General features: G+C 37.1%; 1 protein-coding gene across 5 annotated transcripts in view; it reads right to left on the bottom strand.

The window, feature by feature from the left end:
* Nucleotides 1–24,668, bottom strand: part of MPP7 (MAGUK p55 scaffold protein 7) — a 242,341-nt gene that overhangs the window by 84,247 nt on the left and 133,426 nt on the right. For all 5 annotated transcript variants that reach the window (XM_070600843.1, XM_070600839.1, XM_070600842.1 and 2 more), the window contains 2 exons: nucleotides 5,432–5,509; nucleotides 2,894–2,974 (listed from right to left, as the gene is read on the bottom strand). In XM_070600843.1, the coding sequence (XP_070456944.1) occupies nucleotides 2,894–2,974; nucleotides 5,432–5,509 (159 nt within the window). The remainder of the gene's footprint in view (nucleotides 1–2,893; nucleotides 2,975–5,431; nucleotides 5,510–24,668) is intronic.

The raw sequence follows: 24,668 nt of genomic DNA, 5'->3' as shown, positions 1-24,668 counted from the left end.
AGTGATTGTATCACATGCCTAACCTAATAATGTCAATGGCTTTCCACTGCTCTTAGGATGAAATTCAAACTTTTTAACGTGCTCACAATTGGGGTGGCCATATAATTCATCATCTAAATAAGGACACAACTGAAATTGAAAGGGAGGCTATTAATAATAAGACTGGAATTCCTGGCATAAACCAGACTAACCTGGGCAAACCAAAATTACGCCCTGCCCCCTACTCAAAGGCTCTACTGTCTGGCTCTAAACTCTTTGCCCTCCCTCTTTCACAAGGTCCTGATCAGTCACATGGAACTCATTTTACATCCTCACACTTGACAAATTATTTTCTTTATGGGACATCACATCCTATTCACCATACCTAAAACATTTATTTTTCACATCCTACTGCTGACTCATCCTTCCCCTCTCTGCCCGCTTCTGGTTACCTCAAACTCAACCTTCAGGTCTCAACTTCTATGCCATTTCCTCTGGGAAGTTTTCTTCAACCTCCCCCCCGTCCTGCCCAAGTTTAGCTTTAGCACCACTCCTAAGTGTTCCACATTATTTCTCTGTGTTCCCTTTTTTACCCAGTATTTCTCCTGTCATCTTCATTAATCTCAAATATTTTCTACAAGTTATATTTATGGGTCCTGGCACAGAGTAGGCATTGAATAAATATATAAGAATGAATGAACGAAGATTTGACTCTTGTGACATTTACAAATTACCAAAGAAAGTTTTAAAACATTTCAAAAGAGTTGGCAGATGTGTGAATATCTGTATTACCTTCCCATAGCGGCTAAACATTTGGTCGTATGTATCAGTGTGTATATTACTTTGGAGGTACACCTCAGCTTCTCAGTATCATGAACTAAATATTTAAAATGGTACAGCAATCTTTAAAAAGTAAATAATTACTTCCCTTATCCACTAAAAATTAAAGACAATATTCAAATTAACACCCCCAAATTACATTTTTTCACATTTTAACTATCATTTCAACTAATTTCATGTATACACATCATATTCTACTGCATATTGCTTATGTTTAAAAAAAAAAAAAGCAAATATTTTAGTTTATTCCCAGAACAAAAAGGAATGGTTAATCATATTCTGAAATAGTCTAAAACTTATTTGAGGCTGCACTTCTTAATTACCCATAAAAAGTGAGATTCAAAGTGACGGTGATTAATACAAATAATTTCACGGAAACTAATGTTAAATGTTAGATCAAAAAGGAAAGAAAGATATTTTCTTCCCAAGACTGGCTAACTAGAAATTGTCATTGCCAACTGCAACATCAAGTGTCTGGAATCTTACCCACTTCCTACACATTATTTCCTGAACATATGTCTTTCATGCTGACTTCTCACCCATTCTTTAGTCATGCTGCTATATAAATATGAAAAATAAAATTATTCATCTATTATTTTTGCCATAATAAAGTTTAAGTATTCAATTATAAAGTTTTCTCCAACGGTCCAGTATTATACCATCTAAAATTATACCTCCCTCTAGAGCCAAATACTAGTTTCCATCCAATACCACCTCTTTATTATTAGCTATTCCATTTCAAACACCCTTGAATAGAATACCAAAATCATGTTGCTGTGGGGTTCTTTTTGGTCAGAAACATTCCCCCTTCAATTTCTAATACGCAAACCAAGATAACACTCTCAAAAAGGAGTTCAACAAGCTTCTCACAGCTAACCTCCCCTTGCCCTGGTTAATACTAGCTCCTCATGCACAGCCTAAGAACAAACAAAGAAATTTTCAGAGCCTTCTCCGGCTATGAATCTCCTTCCCGCTCTCTTATCCATCCACACACTTTGTCTTTAATGTCAGGCAACTACTCTGCTTTAATCTGATCCTATTCTTTTAAAAGTAAAATTTAATCAATCTCCTCTATACCACTACAAGTTAATTACTCTCATATTACTAATCATAGTTCATTTACTCTTCACAGCAATATATTTTATGTACTTATATTTACTTATAGGGATTAGAAATTACAGTCCATGTATGTTTTCACTGCATCTTTTATTTAACACTATCTTTCTTCTTTGAACATCACACAGAGCACAGTTCCAAAGGAGATTTTTCAAGGAAGGTGGAAACCAGTTTTTGCGTCTAGGCAGAAATATTCATTCAACAGTCTATATATGCTCAACAGAAATCACCATAATTTACCATTTTAATCACATAATTACATAATCCATATGTAATTTTGCCTCATGGAACAATATTTTACATATAATTGTAATACTGTCAAGTCCAAAATGTATAGGTTCTAGGATTTAGTGCAGTAATGACTTCAGAATTCACAGGAAAATTTCAAAATGCCTTCTGTTTAATCACCTTTGGAGGAAAAATAAGTGATAAACTTGGGAGGAAAATGGCGGAGAGAATTGAAATCTGTCTACCCATATTTTATTGGTATTTTACACCGAAAAACTGCTCTACTCTGTAAAATGGTAGGATATATTAAAACATGAATTGGGAGAGGGAGAGGACATGTAAAGGAGGAAGGGAGATGCTAAAATAATCCTATAGAAAAAGAGACAGAGTTGACGAATATGTTGGAATACCATTAATTAGCCAAGTAAAATGAACCTAAACAAAATCACTAATAGGTTTGCACCTTGTACTCTTCATTTAAACAGAAAATGACCTTGAAGCTACATTATATCTGCCAACTTAACTTCTGAGCTTCCCAATTAAAGTATTTTGTAGTTGTCACAACATTACTGGCAATTCTTTTTCCTGAATGGGATTTAGGCTATTAAAATACTGTGCACTCTTTGAAAATACATTTCCTTGAAAACTGATGGTCAAAACAAAATCCATCTGAAGTCTCAGAAAGTGCCCCTAGTTGAAGATGTTTATTACAGAAGTGACAGGTCCTCACCTTCACATTGGGTTTTGACAGTAGTTTCAACAGCTCTCTGATCTCACTGTTTAACGGCTTGTTCTGAAGCTCTTCAGCCAGCTGCAGGGAGATCACATTGACAGAGAGAACGTTAGGAAGAGCACTGCGTGAGGACTGAGAATCGATCTTGCTACTTTCCAGGGATTATGGACAACTCAGCATGAAAGATAACAGACTATCAATCATTGCTCTTCTTTTGAGGCCCTCAGTAGCCCAGATCCCAGCCCAGGCTCTCGGCTGAGCACCATGCAAGGAATCCTATCAGCCAGATCACCTTCTGATTTATTGCAACGAGGGCAAATCCCAGCACTTCATCTATGGAACGGTCTTTTGCATGCAGACAAAGGACCACTTGTAAAAAGGACTGGATCAAGCTTTGACACTGTTTAAAGGGAAAAAAAAAGAAAGAAAAAAAAGAGCTTCTGAATGAGGTGGTGAAATCCACAGGGTTTCCAAAAACCCACAGTAGCTTGCTGTTAGGAGCTGGGTTAAAAAAGAAGTAGAATGCCTCTAATAGAGCAAATGGGCTGAAACTTTTATTATGTTTGCCTACACAGACTAAGACTTCTGTCAAATATAAACCAGGTTAATCAAACAATGACTTACAACAGGTTGACAGCTACTCTGGTACCAAAAGTGCTGACTGTACTTGACTACAATGATAAGAATCTCCTCTTGTTGGTTCTAGCTAAAGAAAAGGTTGAAACTTTGAACCTGCCCCTTGTTCTTCATTAAGAGATCTTCCTAGCAAATTTCTATTCAATTTTAGGCTACAGGAAGCATCACATAATTTTCATAAGAAGAAAAGCTAGACTCAAATAGAAAAAAGATTAGAATTATGAAACGTGCAGTACAAAATTCAAAATATGTACATATACTTTCATTCAAAAACCCTTCTTAAAACATTGCATAAAATTTCCATTTGCACCTAATCTTTCTACCAAGCTAAAAATAATTGTTCTCATCTCTGGAAAAGGACTTTTCTCTAAAAGAAAGATAGCATAAATTACACACAGCAAAATAAAATCAGATAAAATTGATATATTCATTGATTACATTTCAAAAAATGCTTTTACTCTTTCAAGGCAACATTTTTACAAAATTTTTAACTTTAAAGACACAAGAGGCTTTTTGCATTCTTTAGTCACTTAATATGTAACAATATTTTTTAACATCTAAATACATTGTTCTGATGAATTACAAAATGCTATGTTTTTATCATATTGACATAACAGTCTCTAATTTTTAAAAAAAGCAATATTGCCATAACATGACTGGGCTTCAATTATAAATATTTTCCCAAACGCTCAACAGCAAATGTTTTAAAACTTGTTTTTAAGACTTTCTCAAGTGGTGACTACAGCTTACTAGTAGAATTATATCTACACCTTTATTCATCTTCATTTCAAATGTTTTGTTCTGTAATAATGCAGAGGCAGGCTTCCTCATCAAACATGTATATTGAAACATTCTGTCATTTGTAATCTCTGTAGATAATGTTTAGGGACTAAACAGGACAGAGCTTGGAGAATTATTACATATGCTTTTATTTTCTAAATTAGAATAAAAAATATATATGAAATATATCAAATAAAGTCAACCTCTGAAGATGGTCAATTTTTTATTATAGATGTTATTTTTATAATAAATAAAAGTTTTATAAAATAAAAATTTTGTTAAAAAAACATGTTTTATAAATAAAACATTATTTTTATTATACTTATGGCCCTGATATTGTACTAAACTGAATTACAGTTTCTTTTATCATAACAAAATAAAAAATTGAAAATCATCAAATACGCTACAGGATATCACTGAAATCAGCCTTCACGCTAAACATATTTCTCGTCTAGCTTAGTGTCCTTTATAGTTTATCCAGGTGTGCTCTCAATTCATCCGAGTCCAAAAGTTAACAGTAAGAAACAGCAAGTTAGTTCCCTCCTCCAGATTTAAAATAAAATTATAGCTACAGGAAATTAACTACTCCATCAATGCCAAGTGCTTCTAAAATTTATTTTTTGGTTATGAAGGTAATTTGGAAAGGTCTAATATCCATAAATCATTACTATGCTTTATAATCCATTTTAAAAACAATCCTGTCTTTTTATGTATTTCATATGCCTCATTCCTCTACTACTATCTGTCATTTTTTAGTACTGTCAGCAATAGAGCTATCTCATTTGTCTTTATTTCCCCAAAGCATTCCTTCTTGACTTTCTCAGAACACTAATAGCTGACAGCTTCTCTCTCCCTATAGAGGCGCAGCCTAAAATTTCTATTACGTAGTCACCAGGGCAGAACAAGATGGTATCTACACGCAAAATTTGTAGGACAGGAAAGTGAATGGAAATCAGCATAATAGCAGCGTAAGCTCAGCGATGACAGGACTTTTGGAAGGATTTGCAACTTCTGGTTTTCACTCATAGGATCCCAGGCATCTGTCTGTGCTAGGATGAGCTCTGCGGCAGCCAGGCCTGCGGGAGCCGTGTCCCCGTGAGCTCAGAAAGGCACACTTACGTCATCGGCCAAGGCTGCCGCGCCGTGGAGGATGGGCACAGGATTCTGCTTTTCATAGTAGTGTAACTTTTCATGAATCTGGAAGAAAAGCAAATGAATGTAAGTTCACCTGCTGGTAAACAATCTGAGATATTTAAATATTTTCATCATTGTAACTAGAAGCTGATCCATTGAACATTCTAAACAAAACTTATGTTTATATAAACCTACAAATGACAAATGTGTGCATAATTCATATATTACTATTGCTAATTACTAGATAATTCATCTATTACTATTACTATATTACTACCACCCATTACATCTATTACTGTGGTCTACTGTTTATAACATGAAGTCAAATGGAAAAGAGATCTTCATCAATAGGACGCACATAATAAAAACTAAACCTTTGTTTTTCCCCCCAAATAAACATTAGCTTTATAAAATCTTTAATTTCTAAAACAGAGCTTTAATACTTCAAGCTTTACTTATAGTTTATATTCCTGCTAAAAACATAAACTGTGATTAAAGCAAAGTGATAAACTGGCAGCCACATTCCAACAGCTTGGTGTGTAATAATTGCCAGGAGCGGACAAGCTGGTGCCGTGTGGGCCCGTGGGCCAGCACTCCAGGACCACCTCACCAAGTACACGATTCCTTCTACTTATCATTATTATTTTTTTTCAAACTGTCAACTTTTCCCTCCAATTCAAATTTCTAAGAAACAAAGGGATTTCTTATCACTAGAGACATTTTTCATAACTATTTAGCTTAAATAAAACAATTCTCCACATTGTAAAACAAGTAAAATCATATTAATAAACAAAAACTTGGAAATTCATTTCCCATCAGCATTACCCAAGAAACACAAAGCCAAGAATATATCTTGATGCATTATAAGACAAACTGAGTTCCTTAACTAATCTAGTATTACAGTTAAGAAATGTAAGATGCTTTGACAAATGCACAACTGTCGGCACTTAAGTTTAATCTATTTGAGCTCTTATACAGGTCCGCTTAAAGTTTTATCCTTGAAAACTTACTTTAGCCTCTTCTTACTTATAGTTGAAGACACTGTCTCCCATTATGAATGAAAAACAGTTGCAGCTCACAATTTCCTGTTTTTAATAGGTATCAAGTAATGCACTCTTTAATTAAACTCAAAGCTAACCAAAGTTTCTTGTAAAAGTCTGGAAGATCGATTTTATTTTGATTAGCCATATGCTATTGCTAAGAGAGGATTCTGTTACCTTTTTGGCAACGTGGTACATAATGCAAAGCATCAGGGAAAGAATTGTGACACTTATGATATTACCAGAATGATCAGGGCAACATTTTTACTTAGTATCTTGGAACCTTTAAACATTTATCACATCAGAGTAATAAACAAATTTTCAGGAATACAAGCTATAAAAGGAGTAAGATTTGATTTGAGAAACTATTAAAGTGTAACATAAAACAAAGCCAACCATCCTAAGAGCCAAATTAATTTTGCTTAAATAATTATCAAGAATTAGGTCACCTCAATATGCACTATCAGAGAACACTGAACTTACTCATAAAACTCATTTAACTTTACTGCAACTGCTTGTTTAAATGTCTGCTTCTCTGCAACCATGATAGCGAGACTTATACTTATTAGGCACTTACCATGTGTCTGTATTACCTAGATAACAGTCATCAGTAGTATTAGTAACATAGTCTTCAATGAGTTTAATATTTTAATTCCTTAAGCTTCACAAGAGCACTAAGAGATAGACTGCACCATCATCCCATTTTACAGATAAAGAGACACGCAGGAGGGAAATAACTTGCAATGGTCCCACAGACAGTTAATGGCAGAGCTGGAATTTCCAACTCAGGCCCTCCAGCTCAGTGTCAGAGTTCTTCCTCACTCCGCCTGCCTACCTTCCAGACTAATCTCGTCTGCGTTTTCACTGACCTCAATCACTGCCGAATGAATACGACAGGAGGCTGGATAGATATGGGACAAACAGTAATACTGTTTTCAATGATGACAGGACTGGTGACAGCTCCTCTCCTCTCTCTTATTTTTTCTTTCCTACGGTTCCTAATTTTGCTAGATTAATTTACATAAATACTACAATTATAACCTAAAATTACGTGCCCCAAATACATACATATTTCTCCACTTAATTTGTTTCTTCTGAGTGTCTTTCAAAAACAATCAACTCTTCTTTCTACATCATCTTCTCTAGATGGTCCCCCGAGTGACGTAAGAGCCCACCCCCTCCCCCTGGACTTTGTCCTAGATGAAGAATTTTTTAAATGCTCTCCTAGAATTTTCAGATGCTGGCAACTCTATGCTGAGCTGTGTTTTACCTCAATACATAATTTAAAAAATTAAGTTGGTAGGAAAGTAAAAATTACTCTAAATAATTTTGAGCTGTTCACTGTTTCCAAAAATATTGATAGAAATTCTGCTTTTTATTAGTATTTATAATACCAGGGAAGAAAATTTAAAAACCAAAACGATTTTTAAATTCTAATATAATAAACAGGTAACACATACAGACTTCAACCCATAGCTGTCCAAGAGAACTTTCTGTGATGTTGAAAACGTTCTGTATCTGCTTGTCCAATACGGTTAGTCACTAACCACATGTGGTTACTGAGCACTTGAACTGTGGCTGGGGTACCTGAAGAACTGAATTTTTAATTTTATTTAATTTTAATTAATTTAAATTTAAATACCCACATGTGGCTAGTGGCTCTCATATTGGATAACACAGTATAGTTTTATATTATCCACTCTGTAATTTCCCTTTATACCCAGTGAATATACCAATTCACTCTGATAAAGTTTGGCAAATTTCCCCGAGTAGTAACATTCTGGAACCCACCAGACAAAGATATAACCAAAGATGTGGCTTAATCATCAATAGGGAAAATTAGCATCTATTACTAAATATCTATAGCCCAATCTGCAACATCTCATTTATTTTAACTAAGCATTTCCCTTTGCAGATTCAACCATGTAATATAAGCGTACTTCATTTTTGTCCCCTGACCAACAAGAAGGGAGCAAAGGTGGAAAGAGTTGGGGCCAGCCTGGTGGTGTGGTGGTGAAGCTCACGCTCTGCTTTGGCAGCCTGGGGTTCACAGGTTTGGATCCTGGGTCCAGACCTACACACTGCTCATCAGGCTATGCTGTGGCAGCCTCCCACACACAAGGCAGAGGAAGACTGGCACAGATGTTAGCTCAGGACTACTCTTCCTCAAGCAAAAGGAGGAGGACTGGCAGCAGATGTTACCTCAGGGCCAATCTCCCTCACCGAGAAAAAATAAAAGTGTAAAGAGTTGTGGAAAGGAAGGAGTTAGGAGTAAAGAAGTCTGGAGAGAAGGGAAGACCCTGGTTACATTAACGTCATATGATGGAAAAATAGGCAATTATTTAAAAGTAAGATCCTAAAAAAGAATGGCATGCTAAAATATTTAAAATACACTATTAAGAAAAGAGTGCATTTCAAAATGTATATACATTATGCAATATTAAAGTGTATATGGTTGTGTCCATAAGGGTTTCTTTTCTATAACTACATTTGTGATCAGAAACAGTCAGTTAAATAAAAATCATTTCTGTATGTAACCAACTCTTACAAGAACGCTATAATTGCCTTCATTTACACACATCTTAGAAATAAATGTTTATTTTTTTAAGGAAATCTGGTGCCAATAATCTAATTTTAGTAAACATACAGTAGAAATTGTTTTAAATGAAGTATAAATAAAGCTTAACTAGTCCCAATGCAATCATTTGTTTTAAACCTCTCAATGATGTGTCGAGGTATTTAAACTGAAAAACCCAATCGTGGTTACCCGACTGATATTAAATAAACCAGAACTGTAAAACCCTTTTCCTGCCTTCTGAGTATAAAAAAAATACTGAAAATAACTGCTCCGTAGTTTGAACGTCTACTGCGTTGATTAATAGTACCCAGTGCAGAAGTGGTGTGGACGTGCACACAGACACAACACCCACCCCAACCCCGCATCTCCCTCCTCTACTTAAAACACGGGGAGGAGGTGAGTCTGAGAATTAAAAGAAGATCCGTGGGACACAATGACAGCCAAGAAGAGCTGGAAATTACACACTACGTTGTACAGGAATAAAAAAATACAAGTATTCTAATGGCTGGGATCCTCTTTAAAACCAATAATTCAATGTTTTTCCAAAAGGCAAAAAACTTTGCCTCAAGAGAAACAAGGGACAACAAAGAGAAGAAATTTAAAACTGAAACCAACAAACGGAGCAGAGGCAATAGAGCTAATTGTGAGCCCTCCTTTTCAATTTTATACCACTAATCTCTCTCTTTTGGCTAATTTTCTTGGCCAGTACCTCTAGAAAAAAACATTAATAAAACGGTAAGAGCTGACATTCTCGTTTTGTTCCTGCCTTTAATGTGCTATATTCTGGCTTTACATTGCCATAGACATATATGTTATCACGTGAAATCAGTTTCCACGCATTCTAAATTTCTCAAGAATTTTTTGAGAATGAACGTCCAGTTTCACAAAATGCTTTTCAGCATATACAAACATATTGTTTTTCCTATTTGACCAGTTAATATTTAGGTGAATTCTATTTATAGGTTTCCACATACCAACCCATCCTTGCATTCCCACAACGAACCTCACTTGGTTATGATGTATTATTATCTTAAGCTGCTGTGGAATTCCACTGGCTAATATTTTATTTAGAATTTCTGCATCAATATACATAACTGAGGCTGATATTTGTGGGGTGATTTTTGGGAAGAGTGTCCTGTCTCTATTGGGTCTTGATATCAATGTTATATTCATTTCACTATTTTTAAAACTATGGAAGCATTCTCTCTCTTTACATGCTCTGAGAACATCTAAATATCACTGGAGTGATCGCTTCTTTAAATATTTGATGGCGTTCCCCTGAGAAACCAGCTGGGTCTGACATGTTTTAGAGGGCAGCTTTATCCTCTAACTAACTTCATTTCTTCCAGTTTGTTTATAGTAATTTTTCCATTTCGGTCTTTCTCTTCTGGCGTCAGTTGCAGAAAATACTATTTCCTAGAAAATTATTCATTTTTATCTGGCTTAAAAAAATTATCTGAATCTACTTAAGAAATTTTAAAAAAGACTTTCTTAGGAGTCTGAATTTCTATTACCTACTTTTTTCTTCATTACCTTTTCTGACTTGGCATATTTGCACTTTATTTTCACCCTTCACCTCTTCATTAGTTAATGAACATTGATTTTACCATATTTTCAAAGAACCACCTTCTGGATTGATTAGTTTACCATTTTTGCTTTCTAGTATTTTATTTCTCTGTTTTTATCTTAATTCATTCCTTCTTTCTTTACATAACCCAGCCCGCCCTGCATAACACAGAAGTTACATGCATCACACAAATTATCGGAAAACAAAAGAAAAGGCAAACTACTCTAATTGGAGTTTTATTTGCTCATAAAATACTGACTAAAATAAACACTCATTCTAGGAGAAACATACTCAGAGTCAATTTGGAAGTAAAATGTGGCAGGACTGCAAATGATTCTAACCTTTCTATTTAGAAAGGTTACCTGGGGAAGAGGTGAGAGGACACACATCATAAAAAGGGAAAACTTCATGTGACTACTTAAGGCAAATTCAAATATTTGTCCCTGTTTCACTCACTATTCATTCGCTGAGCAGCTGAGAAGGAAGAGGTTTTTGTCTAGTACTCACATAGGAGTACTGAAGTACAGGACAAGAACATCCAGACCACCTGTGCTACATGTGACACTGAGGTGATGAAGGACCAGCTATCCAGAGTCAAGTATAAAATGAGAAATGAAATAATGTACTTTCCTCCCCCTTGTTTCATCTTTGCCTTCCATTCATGTGCTGCTATTCCCTATCCTAATGTAATAAAGAGATTTTCCTGTGACTTTTTTTTTTTTTAAGTTTTACAATTTTGCATACTGAAGTCTTAACTCACACCCAGGAAGAGCTCTCAGAATCTTTTTATTTATTTATTTATTTTGCTGAGGAAGATTGGCTGTGAGCTAACATCTGTGTTGATCTTCCTCTATTTTATGGCAGACGCCACCACAGCTTGATGGCTCGATGAACGGTGGTGGAGACCCAAAGCTGCGAACCCTGGGCCACTGAAGCAGAGCACACGAACTTAAGCACTACACCACTGGGCCAGCCCAAACTCGTCTTATCTTTTTAAAAAGGATAACACCATTTAACCTTTTCCTACTGATATGTAATACTACTTGTTATTTATCAGACTCCCACATACAAGTGTCTGTATCTGGGCTCTCTATTCTGTTCCTTGATTTGTCTCTCTGGGCCAACACCATTATGATATTTCTATCTACACCTCTGGTATCTAGTAAGGCAAAACTTCTTAGCCCCTTATTCTTCCACAGCCTTCTAGGATCCCATATTCCATGAAAACCAAGCTGGTGTGTCTTAACCTTGTTATCTCTCTGCATTCTAGGAATTTTCCTGAAATCTATCTTGCAATTCACTTTGCTCTCTTCAACACTGTCTAATCTCTGAGGAATCTATCCAGAGTGTTTTGGTTGATTTTTTTTTTTTTTTAATGACTATACTTTCTATTCTTGTGGTTCAAATATGGTTCTTTTTGTAATCTTTCTGTTTTCTTTTCCTGGCACCTAGTGTTTTTCTTCTAACGACTGAAGCCTTCTTTTATGTCTTATATCATTTTAAACATAGTTATTTTATAGGCTATAAGGCTGTCTCATTATGTAGAGTGCTTAGGTTTTAATCTTACTATTTGCAGTGGCTACTGACTGGAGCTGAAGGTAGATTTTCCCCAAATGTGTTGTAATTTGGGGTTGTTAGTAAATCTTTAGGGGGGCATCACAAGAGGGAATTCCAGGTTGATGGTATATCTTTTCAGAAATAATTTTATCTAGTATTTTCCTCCAATGGGTGACCTTGAAGTATCACCAGCCACTTTGCTAATTTTATAGTTTAGGACTCCTGGAGTTTATGGATGAAAAAACTGAAGCCATGGACCAACCAGTTCATGGTTACAATTCTTAAACTAGACTTTCTTCTGTTTCTAGCTAATCCCAGGGAGACAGACTAGATTCTTAGCCACCTCCCTAAAAAAGCAGTTGGAACTTTCTCATCTTCCCAATCACTAACAGAGTAACCCTAAAAAAGGAGCCATTTTGTGTGTGTGTGTCAGTACGAATTCCCCACTTTACCTGGCGTAAATGTTAGGAGAGCGACCCCACCTCCACCCTGGCCCACTCCTCCAACACAGCTGCAACAGAAGTTGAAGCAGTTACCAGTACAGCAATCAGTGTCCTCTTCACTTGTAAAACAGATGCATTTCCCTTACTTTCTTACAACCTTAGTACTGTATGAAAAAGAATGGTTGCAATTACCCAGAATTTCTAGGTATTTATTGTAGGAACTAGAAGGCTGGGTTGGTTATTTAATGTAAATTAATTTTGGCTTCTAACAGGGAGCATCCAGTTCCCTTGGTTGGCAATATCATTATAAAGGAGAAAATAGTCACTTTTTACTTCTAGGAAGAGAGTCCAGGTACCTTTATATTTGAGCTCTCAGGAGTTTTTCTGTTCACCTGGCTTGTGAGATCCATTTTAGTCAGTGTCTCTACCTGATCTCAATGTATTTTTTTCCTCAAGTTGAAAATAATAGTTCATCTGATTTAGAATCACTTTTTCAGAGTTAAAACACAGATCTTTATAAAGCTTTTGTCTTTAGACGTTCCTCTGTATGATGCAGGATTTGAGTGTACTGTGCTCACAAGCACAGTTACTAAACAAAGATTTGAGGCTGTTACTTTCCTCAAGCAACACAGCCACAAGGAACCAAAGAAAAGCCTTTCCATAGCAAACCATTGGGAGCAACTGGTACTTTCCCTGCAAATCAGGCCAGGGTGTTTGCAATATCTCTACGGAGATGAGTAATTCTTATAAGGGACATGGCCATAAAGTGGTTATAAGCATTAAAAACGGTTTTGAGGCTTAAGTTAAATTATAAGAGGCAATAAACCATCAAGCTCTTGATTGAGTTGACTATGTAGTGATTCTATTTGAAATCACGTCCCAGAGCCTTCCCTGCAGATAAGATTCCTTTAGTTCCTAGAACAATATTCTAGATAAAGTAGTCAGGGCATTAGACATTTCTTTGGAATGTTTAGCAACTCAACAAAAACTGAACTTGAATTATCCAATCCAGAAGTAAATAAACTGTCCTATTTTGAAACAATTGGTGCATACACCTTTCACTCCCCTCACAGAAGAATGATCAGATTTGCCATGAAAAAAAAAATCTATATTCAATAATCACTGAAGAACTGAGGACTGTTAAATTTTTACCAGGGTGATGGTGGATGTTATGACAAATGGCAAATGGGTTGATTCGATATCATGGAACTCAGACAGGTTTCACTAAACAAGTAGCGATCAATGGTGCTATACACTTGCCTGTAGTTTACATTTTAACAAGTAAGAACTGTAATTACAGCTTGAAAAGAAGGTCTTTTAGTCACAAAAGATGGAACGAGCTATATTAAAAGTGACAAATTGCATATCTAGGGTCTATGGCTAGGAGTCCATGGATGGCTCTCGGCAGCTCATGGCATCCTGGAAACTGTCTACAAACTGTTTGCATGTATTTTTCTAGGAAAATAATCCAAAGTTTCACCAAAAACTCAAAGGGGTCTATGATCCCAAGAAAAGTTAAAAACTATTGTTTTGGGTTCCAAATACTGATGGATAATCATACCAAGAGGTTTAGACTTTATCCAATTAAATAAAAATAAAATAAAAAGACATTAAAGAGGAGACAAAAGGCCCTACTTGTGCTTCCCTCTATTTTCCTTGCAGAGATGGGGAAAGAGGAAGGGAGTGGAAACAAGAAGCCAGTTAAGAGGACATCGCTCTAGTGGCAAGAAATTCCAAAGGACTGGTCACTGCTCAGCACAGGTTATTTCTGAGGCTCCTCAGGTTTTCTGTCCTTTTGTGCAGCAAGTCTGATGGAGTCCATCTCCTCTTAGCAGCCACCACTACTGCCTCTACCCCAAGCCTGCTGTAAAATGGAATATGCTCTCTGCAGCTATTGTCTTCCTTGCTGCCTCCAAAGATAAGCATACAGGCCCACTATGCTTTAGAGATTTTACTGCTATCCACCTGGGGACAAGGACAAGGACAAAGGAAAGTAAATATGGAGAATTTATAACATTTTCACGGTTTTTAAAAATAAATTATCAACATAATTTATTAAGAGCCTTGAATTCAAATATATGCAAGTTTAAATCCTAGTTCTGCCCCTTACTTGCCATTAGACAACTTACTTAACTTTTGCAATGGACTGAGTGTTTATGTTCCTCCCAAAATTCACATGTTGAAACCTATTCCCCCAATGTCATGGTTGGTATTAGGAGGCAGGTCATTTGGGAGGTGATTAGGAGATGAGGGCAGAGCCCGCATGGATGAAATTAGTGCCCTTATAAAAGAGACACCAGAGGGTTCCCTCCCCTCTTCTACCACGTGAGGACACAGCAAAAAGATGGCCACCTATGAACTAGGAAGCAGGCTCTCACCGGACATGGAACCTGCTGGTGCCTTGATCTTGGACTTCTCAGCCTTCAGATCTATGAGAAATACATTTCTGTTGTTTATAAGCCACCCAGTCTATGGTATTCTGTTAAAGTAGCCTAAACGGACTAAGATGATAACCTTCTCAAGCTTAGCTTCTTCGTATAATAGTACCTACTGTACAGGACTATTGTGAAGATTAAAGTGACCATTAAAAGAGCTTCACACTGTCTCTAGAAAATGGAAAATGTCCCCCAAATGGTAGTTTATGTCCTGATTCTCCCTAATACCCCCCACTGTTATTCCTAGTGCAAAGATATATTAGTTTCCTCTTGACTACATCATATCGCATATATATAAGATACAACTGATGCCTACAGATAAAATCAAAGTAGAACTGGTACCATCTATGCTCAAGGAGAGAATGTGCATTTCTGAAGGACACTAAACTAAATGTCATCCCCTTTGACATTTCTTCTAAAATAGTCAAAGTAAAAGAAGAAAAGGACCTAAATGAAGGCAGTGGCTGCAGGGTTAAGAAAGCCTGGGTGGACACAAAAAAGGTAGAAATTAATTTTGACCACAGCAAGTGGGAAATGATGGAGAGAGTACAAGATTAGGCTATGAACATCAGAATGAGATTTCCAGGAAGAACATGGTTTGTTATGAAAAATCTAGATCTATGTGTTTATTAACATGTGCAGAAAGGACCTGTCTTAAAACAACCATCACTTTAGTTGCCTATTCCCAAAGAAGAAAGTTCTATCTTTGGGGAGAAGAATGAAATCTTCACACAGGAAAAAGTGTAGCAGCTGAATGGAAGGGTTCTTAGAAAAAAGAGTAACTATCAGAATGATTTCAAAGATCATAAAGCTAGCTATCATTGTTGTCAGCTATCATCTCCCCATAGGAATTTAAAGACCCTTTGCCCACAATCCCAAATTCCGTTGAAGTTAATGAGGAAACACATAATTTTGAGATGAGCTAGGATCTGGTTAGGGAATGTGGAGTGCATTACGATGTGACTGTGTGGAAAATGAGTGTCAGACAGGAACCAGACTTCACTCCCAGTGGAAATATCCAGCAATCATAAATTGGTTGTCACTTCCTAATTCAAATCTTTCAATGGCTTGCCATTGCACTCGAGATTAAGGGTATGCTTGCCAATGCACTTAGAAATTCACTTAGTCCTGCATGACCTAGCCCCATAGGGTTCTATCTCAAGCCACTCTCCTCACCAAGTTCCAACCACAGGGACCTTACGTTAGTTCCTCAAGCCAACAGGGTCCCTCCTACATCAAGGCATTCTCTCTGCCTCCAATGCTCCTCAGTCTTGGGGGGCCCACAATCATCTTTGGGTCTCAGCTCAAATGTTATTTATACAAAGATGCATTCCCTAAAAGTCCAATCAAAATTAGTACTCCCTCATTATTAGTTCTGATCGCTCCCTATTCTTTTTGTTCATCACCCTTATCAGACTTCATATTAGTAGATTTACTATATTTATCTGCTTAGACCTGTCCCCACTAGGTAATGAAATTCACAGACGAGGGAAATGCCCCTGGAGTTTCCACTATAGCTATAGCACACAGCGCAATCCCTCTCACAAAATAGAAGCTCAAAAGTTATAATCATTAATAATTAACGGTGAATGAATCTCGCAATCTCAGACAGCTAGTTACCATTCTGCAATCATAGTTTAAGAGGATGGTGTGCGTAACTTTTTTCTTCTTGCCCCCAAACTGACGACTAGTGCCCAAAGCTGAAAAAAAGAGAAGTGTTGAGTCACATGGTCTAAGGAAAATTTCTGACAGCTGGAAATCTACACCCGTCTAGAGCTCAAGAGACGGCTGAAATGTAATAATCAACCACCCCCATCATGCCATCCACCACTTCCCAGTGTGTGTATGTATTTAGTATATGTGTGTGTATGTATATGTGTGTGTGATATATATATATATATATATACGGACAAAAGACAGAAAAATTGTCTTATCAACATAGGAAAAGACAAAAACAGGAGTAAGGAGTCTATAGCCTAGTGAAGAGTAGGGTAAAAAAGGCAAGTCTCTCAGAGAACCCCTCACAGAGAATGTAAGTGCAGATGAGAAGACTGAAAGATATTCTCTAACTCAGGCAGCAGACTAGCTGACTTACCCTTTGTGTCTATCTAATCACGGGGAGAAGGGCAACAAGGAGAGACTGCAGAATAAAGAAGGGGTTAGGGGCAGACTATTGCTCGGCCTACAAATGATGCGTGAGTTTCCTCGTTAGCTGGACTTGAGCCATCTTGCTCAGAATCCAGCCAACCGCACCGTCAAAGGCTTTGGGTTGCACCAACTCTGTACCCCGGGACAGACTCAACATTTGTGCACTTAGCACAGAGGTAAGGATGCCAGTAAGCGTTAGCCTGTGAGGAAGTAACAATGAGGATAATTAAGTAAAAACTATTGTTTCTTTCCCCTTTTTTCTTCCAGCCCGAACAAACTAGAAGAACTGGACCTCCTCCAGAAATAAACCAGTCCATCCCCCAAGGTGTGTGAGTGGGGGAGGGGGAGCAGTAAGGGATAAAAGAATGTATTATGCACCATCCCCGTGCCAACTCTGCTACTCCTGGCTGGCACTAGGAAGCAAAAGAAAAAAGAAATAAATGGGACTTCATCAGATTAAAGAGTTTCCCGCAAGGCAAAGGAAACCAGGGACAAAACGAAAAGACAACCCACCAAAGAAAATATTTGCAAATTACATATCCGACAAGGGGTTAATCTCAAAAATATATAAACAACTCACACAACAACAAAAAAACAACCCCATCAAAAAATAGGCAGAGGATCTGAAGAGACATTTTTCCAAAGAAGGTATACAGATGGCCAACAGGCACATGAAAAAATATTCAACATCACTAATCATCAGGGAAAGGCACATCAAAACTACAACGGGATATCACCTTACAACTGTTAGAATGGCTATAATCACCAAGACAAAAAATAACAAATGTTGGAGAGGTTGTGGAGAAAAGGGAACCCTCATACACTTCTAGTGGGAATGCAAACTGGTTCAGCCACTATGGAAAACAGTATGGAGATTTCTTAAAAAATTAAAAATAGAAATACCACATGACCCAGGTATCCCACTACTGGGTATTTATCCAAAGAACTTGAAATCAACAATTCAAAGAGACTTATGCACCCCCACATTCATTGCAGCATTATTCACAATAGCCAAGACGTGGAAGCAACCCAAGTGCCCATCAACTGATGAAAGGATAAAGAAGACGTGATGTGAAATACTATTCAGTCATAAAAAAAGACAAAATCATCCCATTTGCAACAACATGGATGGACCTTGAGGGTATTATGTTAAGTAAGATAAGCCAGACAGAGAAAGACAAACACTGCATGATTTCACTCATATGTGGAAGATTAACCACATGGACGAAGAGAGTAGATAAGTGGTTGCTAGAGGGGAAGGGGGTTGGGGGGTGGGCATAAAGGGGTAAAGGGGCACATTCATATGGTGAATGACAAATAATAACATACAACTGAAATTTCACGTTATAAACTATTATGACCTCAATAAAACAAAAAAAGAAAATAACCAGATATGAACAAAAAAAAATGTAAACTAATGAAGTTAATGAAAGCCAGAAGCAAGAAAGAAAGGAAAATTTTTGTATATGCTACTTCTAACTTTTATTCCTTTTTTTTTTATAGGTAAGGAAGATTGGCCCTGAGCTAACATCTGTTGCCAATCTTCCTCTTTTTTTTCCTCCCCAAACCCCAGTACATAGTTGTATATGCCAGTTGTAACTCATTCTAGTTCTTCTATGTGGGATGCTGCCACAACACAGCTTGATGAGTGGTGTGTAGGTCTGTGCCCAGGAGTCAAATCAGTGAACCCCAGACCTGGATGTGGAGCACACAAACTTAACCACTTGGTCACAGGGCTGGCACACTTCCTTTTTTAGCCTCCGAATGCTATGCTGTGGCAAAAGTCCATTTTCCTTACGGTTTTACATTTTAATAGCTGAAGAAAAAAGTTTCTGGCTAGGCTTGGTGGCAATATGTGCAGGAGGCCCAAGTGTGGGGTCCATGACATTTCAAGTGAGGCCAGAGATTTTAAAAAGTAAAGGAATGTTATCTCATTGGAAAGAGAAACTATAATTTAGCTGGGTCTTCTTTACGCATATACTGATCCTTTTTAACAGGGATGTTGTTAAAAGATTACGCTTGGGACCAAACTCTTTAAGCACACTGTATTAAGCATGCTGTATTAGCAGGTGACAGAAGTATTTTACGGAATCCTCCGATAAACGAATCATTGGTAAGACACACACATCCTCTGTGTAAATGTGGATTACAATTATCATACGCTTGCATTGCACTTCTAGAGTTCTGTTTATTCTTTCCATATAGCAGACTTTCTATAGTTTTGTCACGTCTTTCCTTTCTCGCTTGTCTTACTTTTTGCTCATCTCATGGTCCAAAAAGAGGCTCGTGGGAAAGACAGTAAGGGGAGGGTGGCTGGCCTCTCTGTTTCATACGGTTATTCAAGTACCAACATCTTTCCATCTAAGTGGCTGCACTTTCCACTTAATCCTTCAAGACCTACCCCGGACACACTCTATAATTTTGCCGAAGCAGCAGTCATCACCATCCCAGCAGCGCAAGAGAGCATGTGCTAACATCTTTGCAAATTTCACACACTGCCAGAACTGCAATGATGCAATGTACTTTCATTGGCCCACAGAGAGGATGATGTCACGGGCTTTGGCAGCCCAGTTTCGTGAAGTTGCGAGATACCAAATCAAACTGTCCTGTGAATTTCAAGGGTATATTTCACCAAAATGTAAGTTAGGACCTCAACATACCATGGATAATTTTTTTTAATATAGTAGAAATAAATACATCACTAGGTAAAATTTGTGATTTAGAAACAGATACTGTTGGAACTATATGAAAACCTAAAAAAAACCTAGACATTATTCAATCCTCTCCCGCTTCTGATTTATATAGGAAGGTTAAAAGCTCTGTGCAGCACACGCACAAATCTTATTTCATTCTGGACTCTTGCTCTGCCCTAGACAAATGCATAGTGTATTTCTACTTCTGCCAAAGCAGCTACTGTGGCGGTATCGAGATGCTAGTATACCAACTCAGGTGATGTGGGTATAATAATTATTTCCCAATGAGAGGTAGGAGAAAGCTGCTTTTCCAGCTAAGATGAAATAATGCTTTTCATCAAGTTCCAAAGAAGAAAAATAAATCTAATAAAACATTAAGGAACGCAATATGTAAAAAAAAAAAAAAACTTTCTGAGTTCTAGATATTGTACCAATGATACTACTGGTTGCTCCTCACGTATCTAACTATTTTTGCCAAAAAATGAGTCAGACTAGCAATACATTAGTCTAATTCTCTACATTCTTCTTCTGATCACTACCAACTTTAATACTTCATTCAAATAGTTATTTATTTTGTTGAATGAATGAACATGGCATTTCCTAATTATTATTAATAATTACACCACCAACAAACACTGAGTGCTTACAGTTCTAGGTGCTTCACCTACATTAGCCCCTTTAATGTTTTCAATAATCCTATAAGCATTATGATTTCTCACATTATGGATGGTCTGTATATCATTAGGTCTGGTTAAAGGGCAATACAATTTTTAAATCATTTTTAAAAAATAAATATAAGCCAAAGGAAGGCAACACCGTGGCAGAAGCTCAAAAAGAGGGAATCACCAGACCAGGGAGAAACTGCTGGAAGCAGAAGCAGAGCGAGCAGGGCAGGGACATCAGAGGTACAGGAGAGAGAAGGTTCAGATCAAACGCATGAGGAAACCAGACAGGGCAGATCTGATAAAAGAATAAAATGGTACCTACACTGAGAGAGCCTTTTTTTTAAATTAATATTTCACAGTAACAGATAAGGAAGCAATCGCAGGCACAAATCTCAAAAGGCTACCCTCGAATGTCGCCAACTTCACACAGCTACTCCCTCCCATCCTCCTAAAAGTACAGGGACACTCGCTTCACTCGAGCGTGGAGAAATACTAGAAGAACAAAAAGAATTAATAACACACGGAAACACGATGAAGACGCCAGAAAAATATGACCAGAAAGCAGATGAAACTGTAACCTAATATTTTAAATCGAGTTAACGGAAATAAAGAAAATACTGGAAGCTATTAGAAAACAGCATGATGAGAATTAGAAAAGGCTCAGAAATGAGATGATTAGAAAACAGGATGATTTGAAGAGAGCTGGAATGTGTTAGAGAAATTTCTTTAGTAATAAAGACTAATCTAGAAGCAACATAAGAGCAGAGAGACATGGAAAGTTCAGTAGGGGAAATAAACGATAGAATGAATAAAACTGAAATTGTAATGAAAAACAGAATTCATGGGGAAAGAGACGAAGAAACCCATTATTATAAGGCTCATTCAACAACGGTCCTAGACTGAACAATAAGGCATAAATAAATAAAATAGACAGATAGAAAAATAGGTAGTATAAGGATTATAATGGAAGAAATCAAACTGCCATTATTAACAAATTTAAAAGAAATCTACAGACAAACTAATCAAATTTCTAAGTGAATTTAGCAAATTGCAGGGTATCAGGACACTATACTGCATCAATCTATTTCTATGTATCAGCAGCAAACGATTAAAAATATTTTTAATACCTAGGAAAAACCCTAATTAATAAACTATTACTGAGAGAAATTAAAAACCTAAACAAATGGAAAGATATATACCATACCTGTGAACTCTAAGAATCAACATTTGTAAAGATATCCATTCTACCCAAATTGAACTATGAATCCAACCCAGTAACGATCAAAACTGCCATAGATTTTCTATACTTAAGTAAGACAATGTGCCACTGAAGGACAGAACAACAGAAAAGAAGAGAGCCCAGAAGCAGACCCATGCATATATGGACACGAGAGGAGGGCGCAGTTTAGAGCAGTGGGGAAAGGATGGCCTTTCCTGAAATGGATTCCTACCTTACACCACATACAGAAATCAACTCAAGGTAGACTGTGGATCTATGTGAAAGGTAAAATCATAAAGCTTCTGGAAGCCAATACACGAAAATACCTCACGATCTTGAAGTACGCACAGTTTTCCCAAACAGGACACCAAAGCACTAATCATAATGAACGACATTACCAAACCGTACTATGTTACAGCTGGGAACTTCCACTCATCAAGACCCACTTAAAAGAAAAGCCACAGAGTGGTAGAAGAAATTCCTAACACACAGAACCAGCAAAGAGCTTGATCCACAGCCAAGCACTACAAAGCATCCATCAGGAACTCCTACAAATCAGCGAGGAAAAGATGACCTAAAAGAAAACTGGGCAGAAGACTTGAACACGCACTTCATTAAAAAAGATATCCAGGGGCTGGCCCGGTGGCATTGTGGTAAGTTCACGCACTCCGCTTCAGGGGCCCAAGCTTCACAGGTTCGGATCCCAGGCACAGACCTATGCACCGCTCATCAAGTCATGCTGTGGAGGCATCCCACATACAAAACAGAGGAAGACTGGCACAGATGTTAGCTCAAGGACAATCTTCCTCAAGTAAAAAGAGGGAAATTGGCAACAGATGTTAGCTCGGGGCCAATCTTCCTCACCAAAGCAAAACAAAACAAAACAAACATATATATCCAAATGACCAATAAACATATGAAAAAGGGCTCAACTTTGTAAGTCATCTGGGAATCCAAATTTAAAACACAAGGAACTACTACTACAACCCATCAAAGTGGATTTAAAAACAAAACAAAACAAAAACCCCTACTATACCAACAGCTAGTAAGGATGTGGGTGGAGCAGCAGCAACTGTCATGCAGTGCTGGTGGGAATACAAACTGGAACAAATTATTACCTAGCAACTCCATTCTTAAGTACATATACCTTACAGAAATATGTATACAGATACTTTAATAAAAACCCTATGTCCCAACAATTCCATTCCTTAGTATATACCCAACAGAAATACATCCACATACAAATCAGAGGCCTGTGCAGCAATGTTTACAGCAGTAGCATTATCCACAACAGTCAAAAATAGGAAACAGTCAAAACGGCCATCAACAGTTGAAAGAACTGTGATATACTTGTGGAACGGAACACGCATCAGCAACAAAAACCAAATGAAGTAATTCAATCACAACATAAGTGGATCATACAAACACTTTGAGTAAAAAAAGTCATACACACACAAACAAATACAAACTGTATAGTTCCATTTAAATAAACTTCCAAGAAGAGGCAAAACTATCCACAAAATTGAAAGTCAGAAAAGTGGTTTAGCCTGAGGAAGGAGAGCTGGGAGTAAGGAAGCAACTGAGATGGGACACAAGGGGATATCCAGGGTGCTGGAGGATTTTAAAAAATGACCGTGAAATAAAAATATATGAACATATGTGATTAAACGCGTATACTGAGTACGAGGGAAAACTGACACACAACACTCACTCTTTAAGTATCTGAAAATAAACAGAAAAATAACCTTGGAACATCAAAACAGAAACACATATAAAGGCAGGAACACTTTATGCCAAGAGTTGAAGGAGTAACACACTTAAGATATTCAAAAAGAGAAAATGTGGACCCAGGATTTTAATTTCAGACAAACTGATCCTCAACTCTTAATACAAAGACCACAAGAAAAAGTTTTAAGAACTCAGGGAATACTGTTCCCATGAGCCCTACCCACAAGAAAGCTGCTAGAAAATGAATTTCTGAAACAATTACAGAAGCTTCTGGATAAGGACCGATGGTTACAAAGCAACATATTTAAAGCTAAACGGTGAGGCTAAGGGTGAAAAATAGAATGTAGCTCTTCTATGATCTGGAAGTATAGGTCAAATATAACTAGCAAAAATTAGGAAGAGAAGGGAGATAACATATGGAAAATAAAATAAGCTCAGCGACTACCTTACTGGTGTTAACTGGAAATAAAAAGCTAGTACCTCAAATCAGAAGTTGGGAAGAGCAGGGTAAAGGAGTCCTACTGGTCATCGTTAGAAACCAATATACAGTCTCTCAAAAAAAGAGAGAGCGCTTCATTTCTAGGAATCTATCTGAAAACACACAGGGGCAGGAAATGCGTAAAATAAGCTTGAGACACCTTGTCAGATCGACAAGCAAGGAAATGATCAAAGCCTAATGGAGTTTTGTCAAAAACCACAAAAGCCAACTTGAAGGGGCTCCCATGGCCCAAAGATGGGGTAATTTGAGCATCAAAATGAAGAATGACTGCAATGAATTGACACACATCAAATACATAAAAATCCTTGAGTTCATAATGATACTTAAAAAAAAACTACTGATTAAATTTGGAGGATCCTAGGGTACCAAAATAATATTCTGAAAATTAGTAAGTTAAAGGAAAGACACGCATTTATCCTATTGCCCCTAGATAAACTGTATTTCAAAGTAACCTAAGAACTGATAAGGAAAAATTCTAACTATAAGAGAATGATTAAATTATGGTTTGAGCAGATGATGGATTACAGTAACGCCACTAAAAATTATGGTTTAATTTAGTGATTAATAACAGACATGCATCTCTTCTCCATCCTAAGATGCACTAAAATGATTTTTTTTGAATTAAAAATAATGGAAATGGGGCAGTCAGA

The sequence above is a fragment of the Equus przewalskii genome, chromosome 30 (genome assembly GCF_037783145.1).
Source record: "Equus przewalskii isolate Varuska chromosome 30, EquPr2, whole genome shotgun sequence".
NCBI classification, from domain to species: Eukaryota; Metazoa; Chordata; class Mammalia; order Perissodactyla; family Equidae; genus Equus; species Equus przewalskii.
The sequence above is the reverse complement of the archived record's forward strand: the minus strand, read 5'-3'. Positions and strand labels throughout refer to the sequence as shown.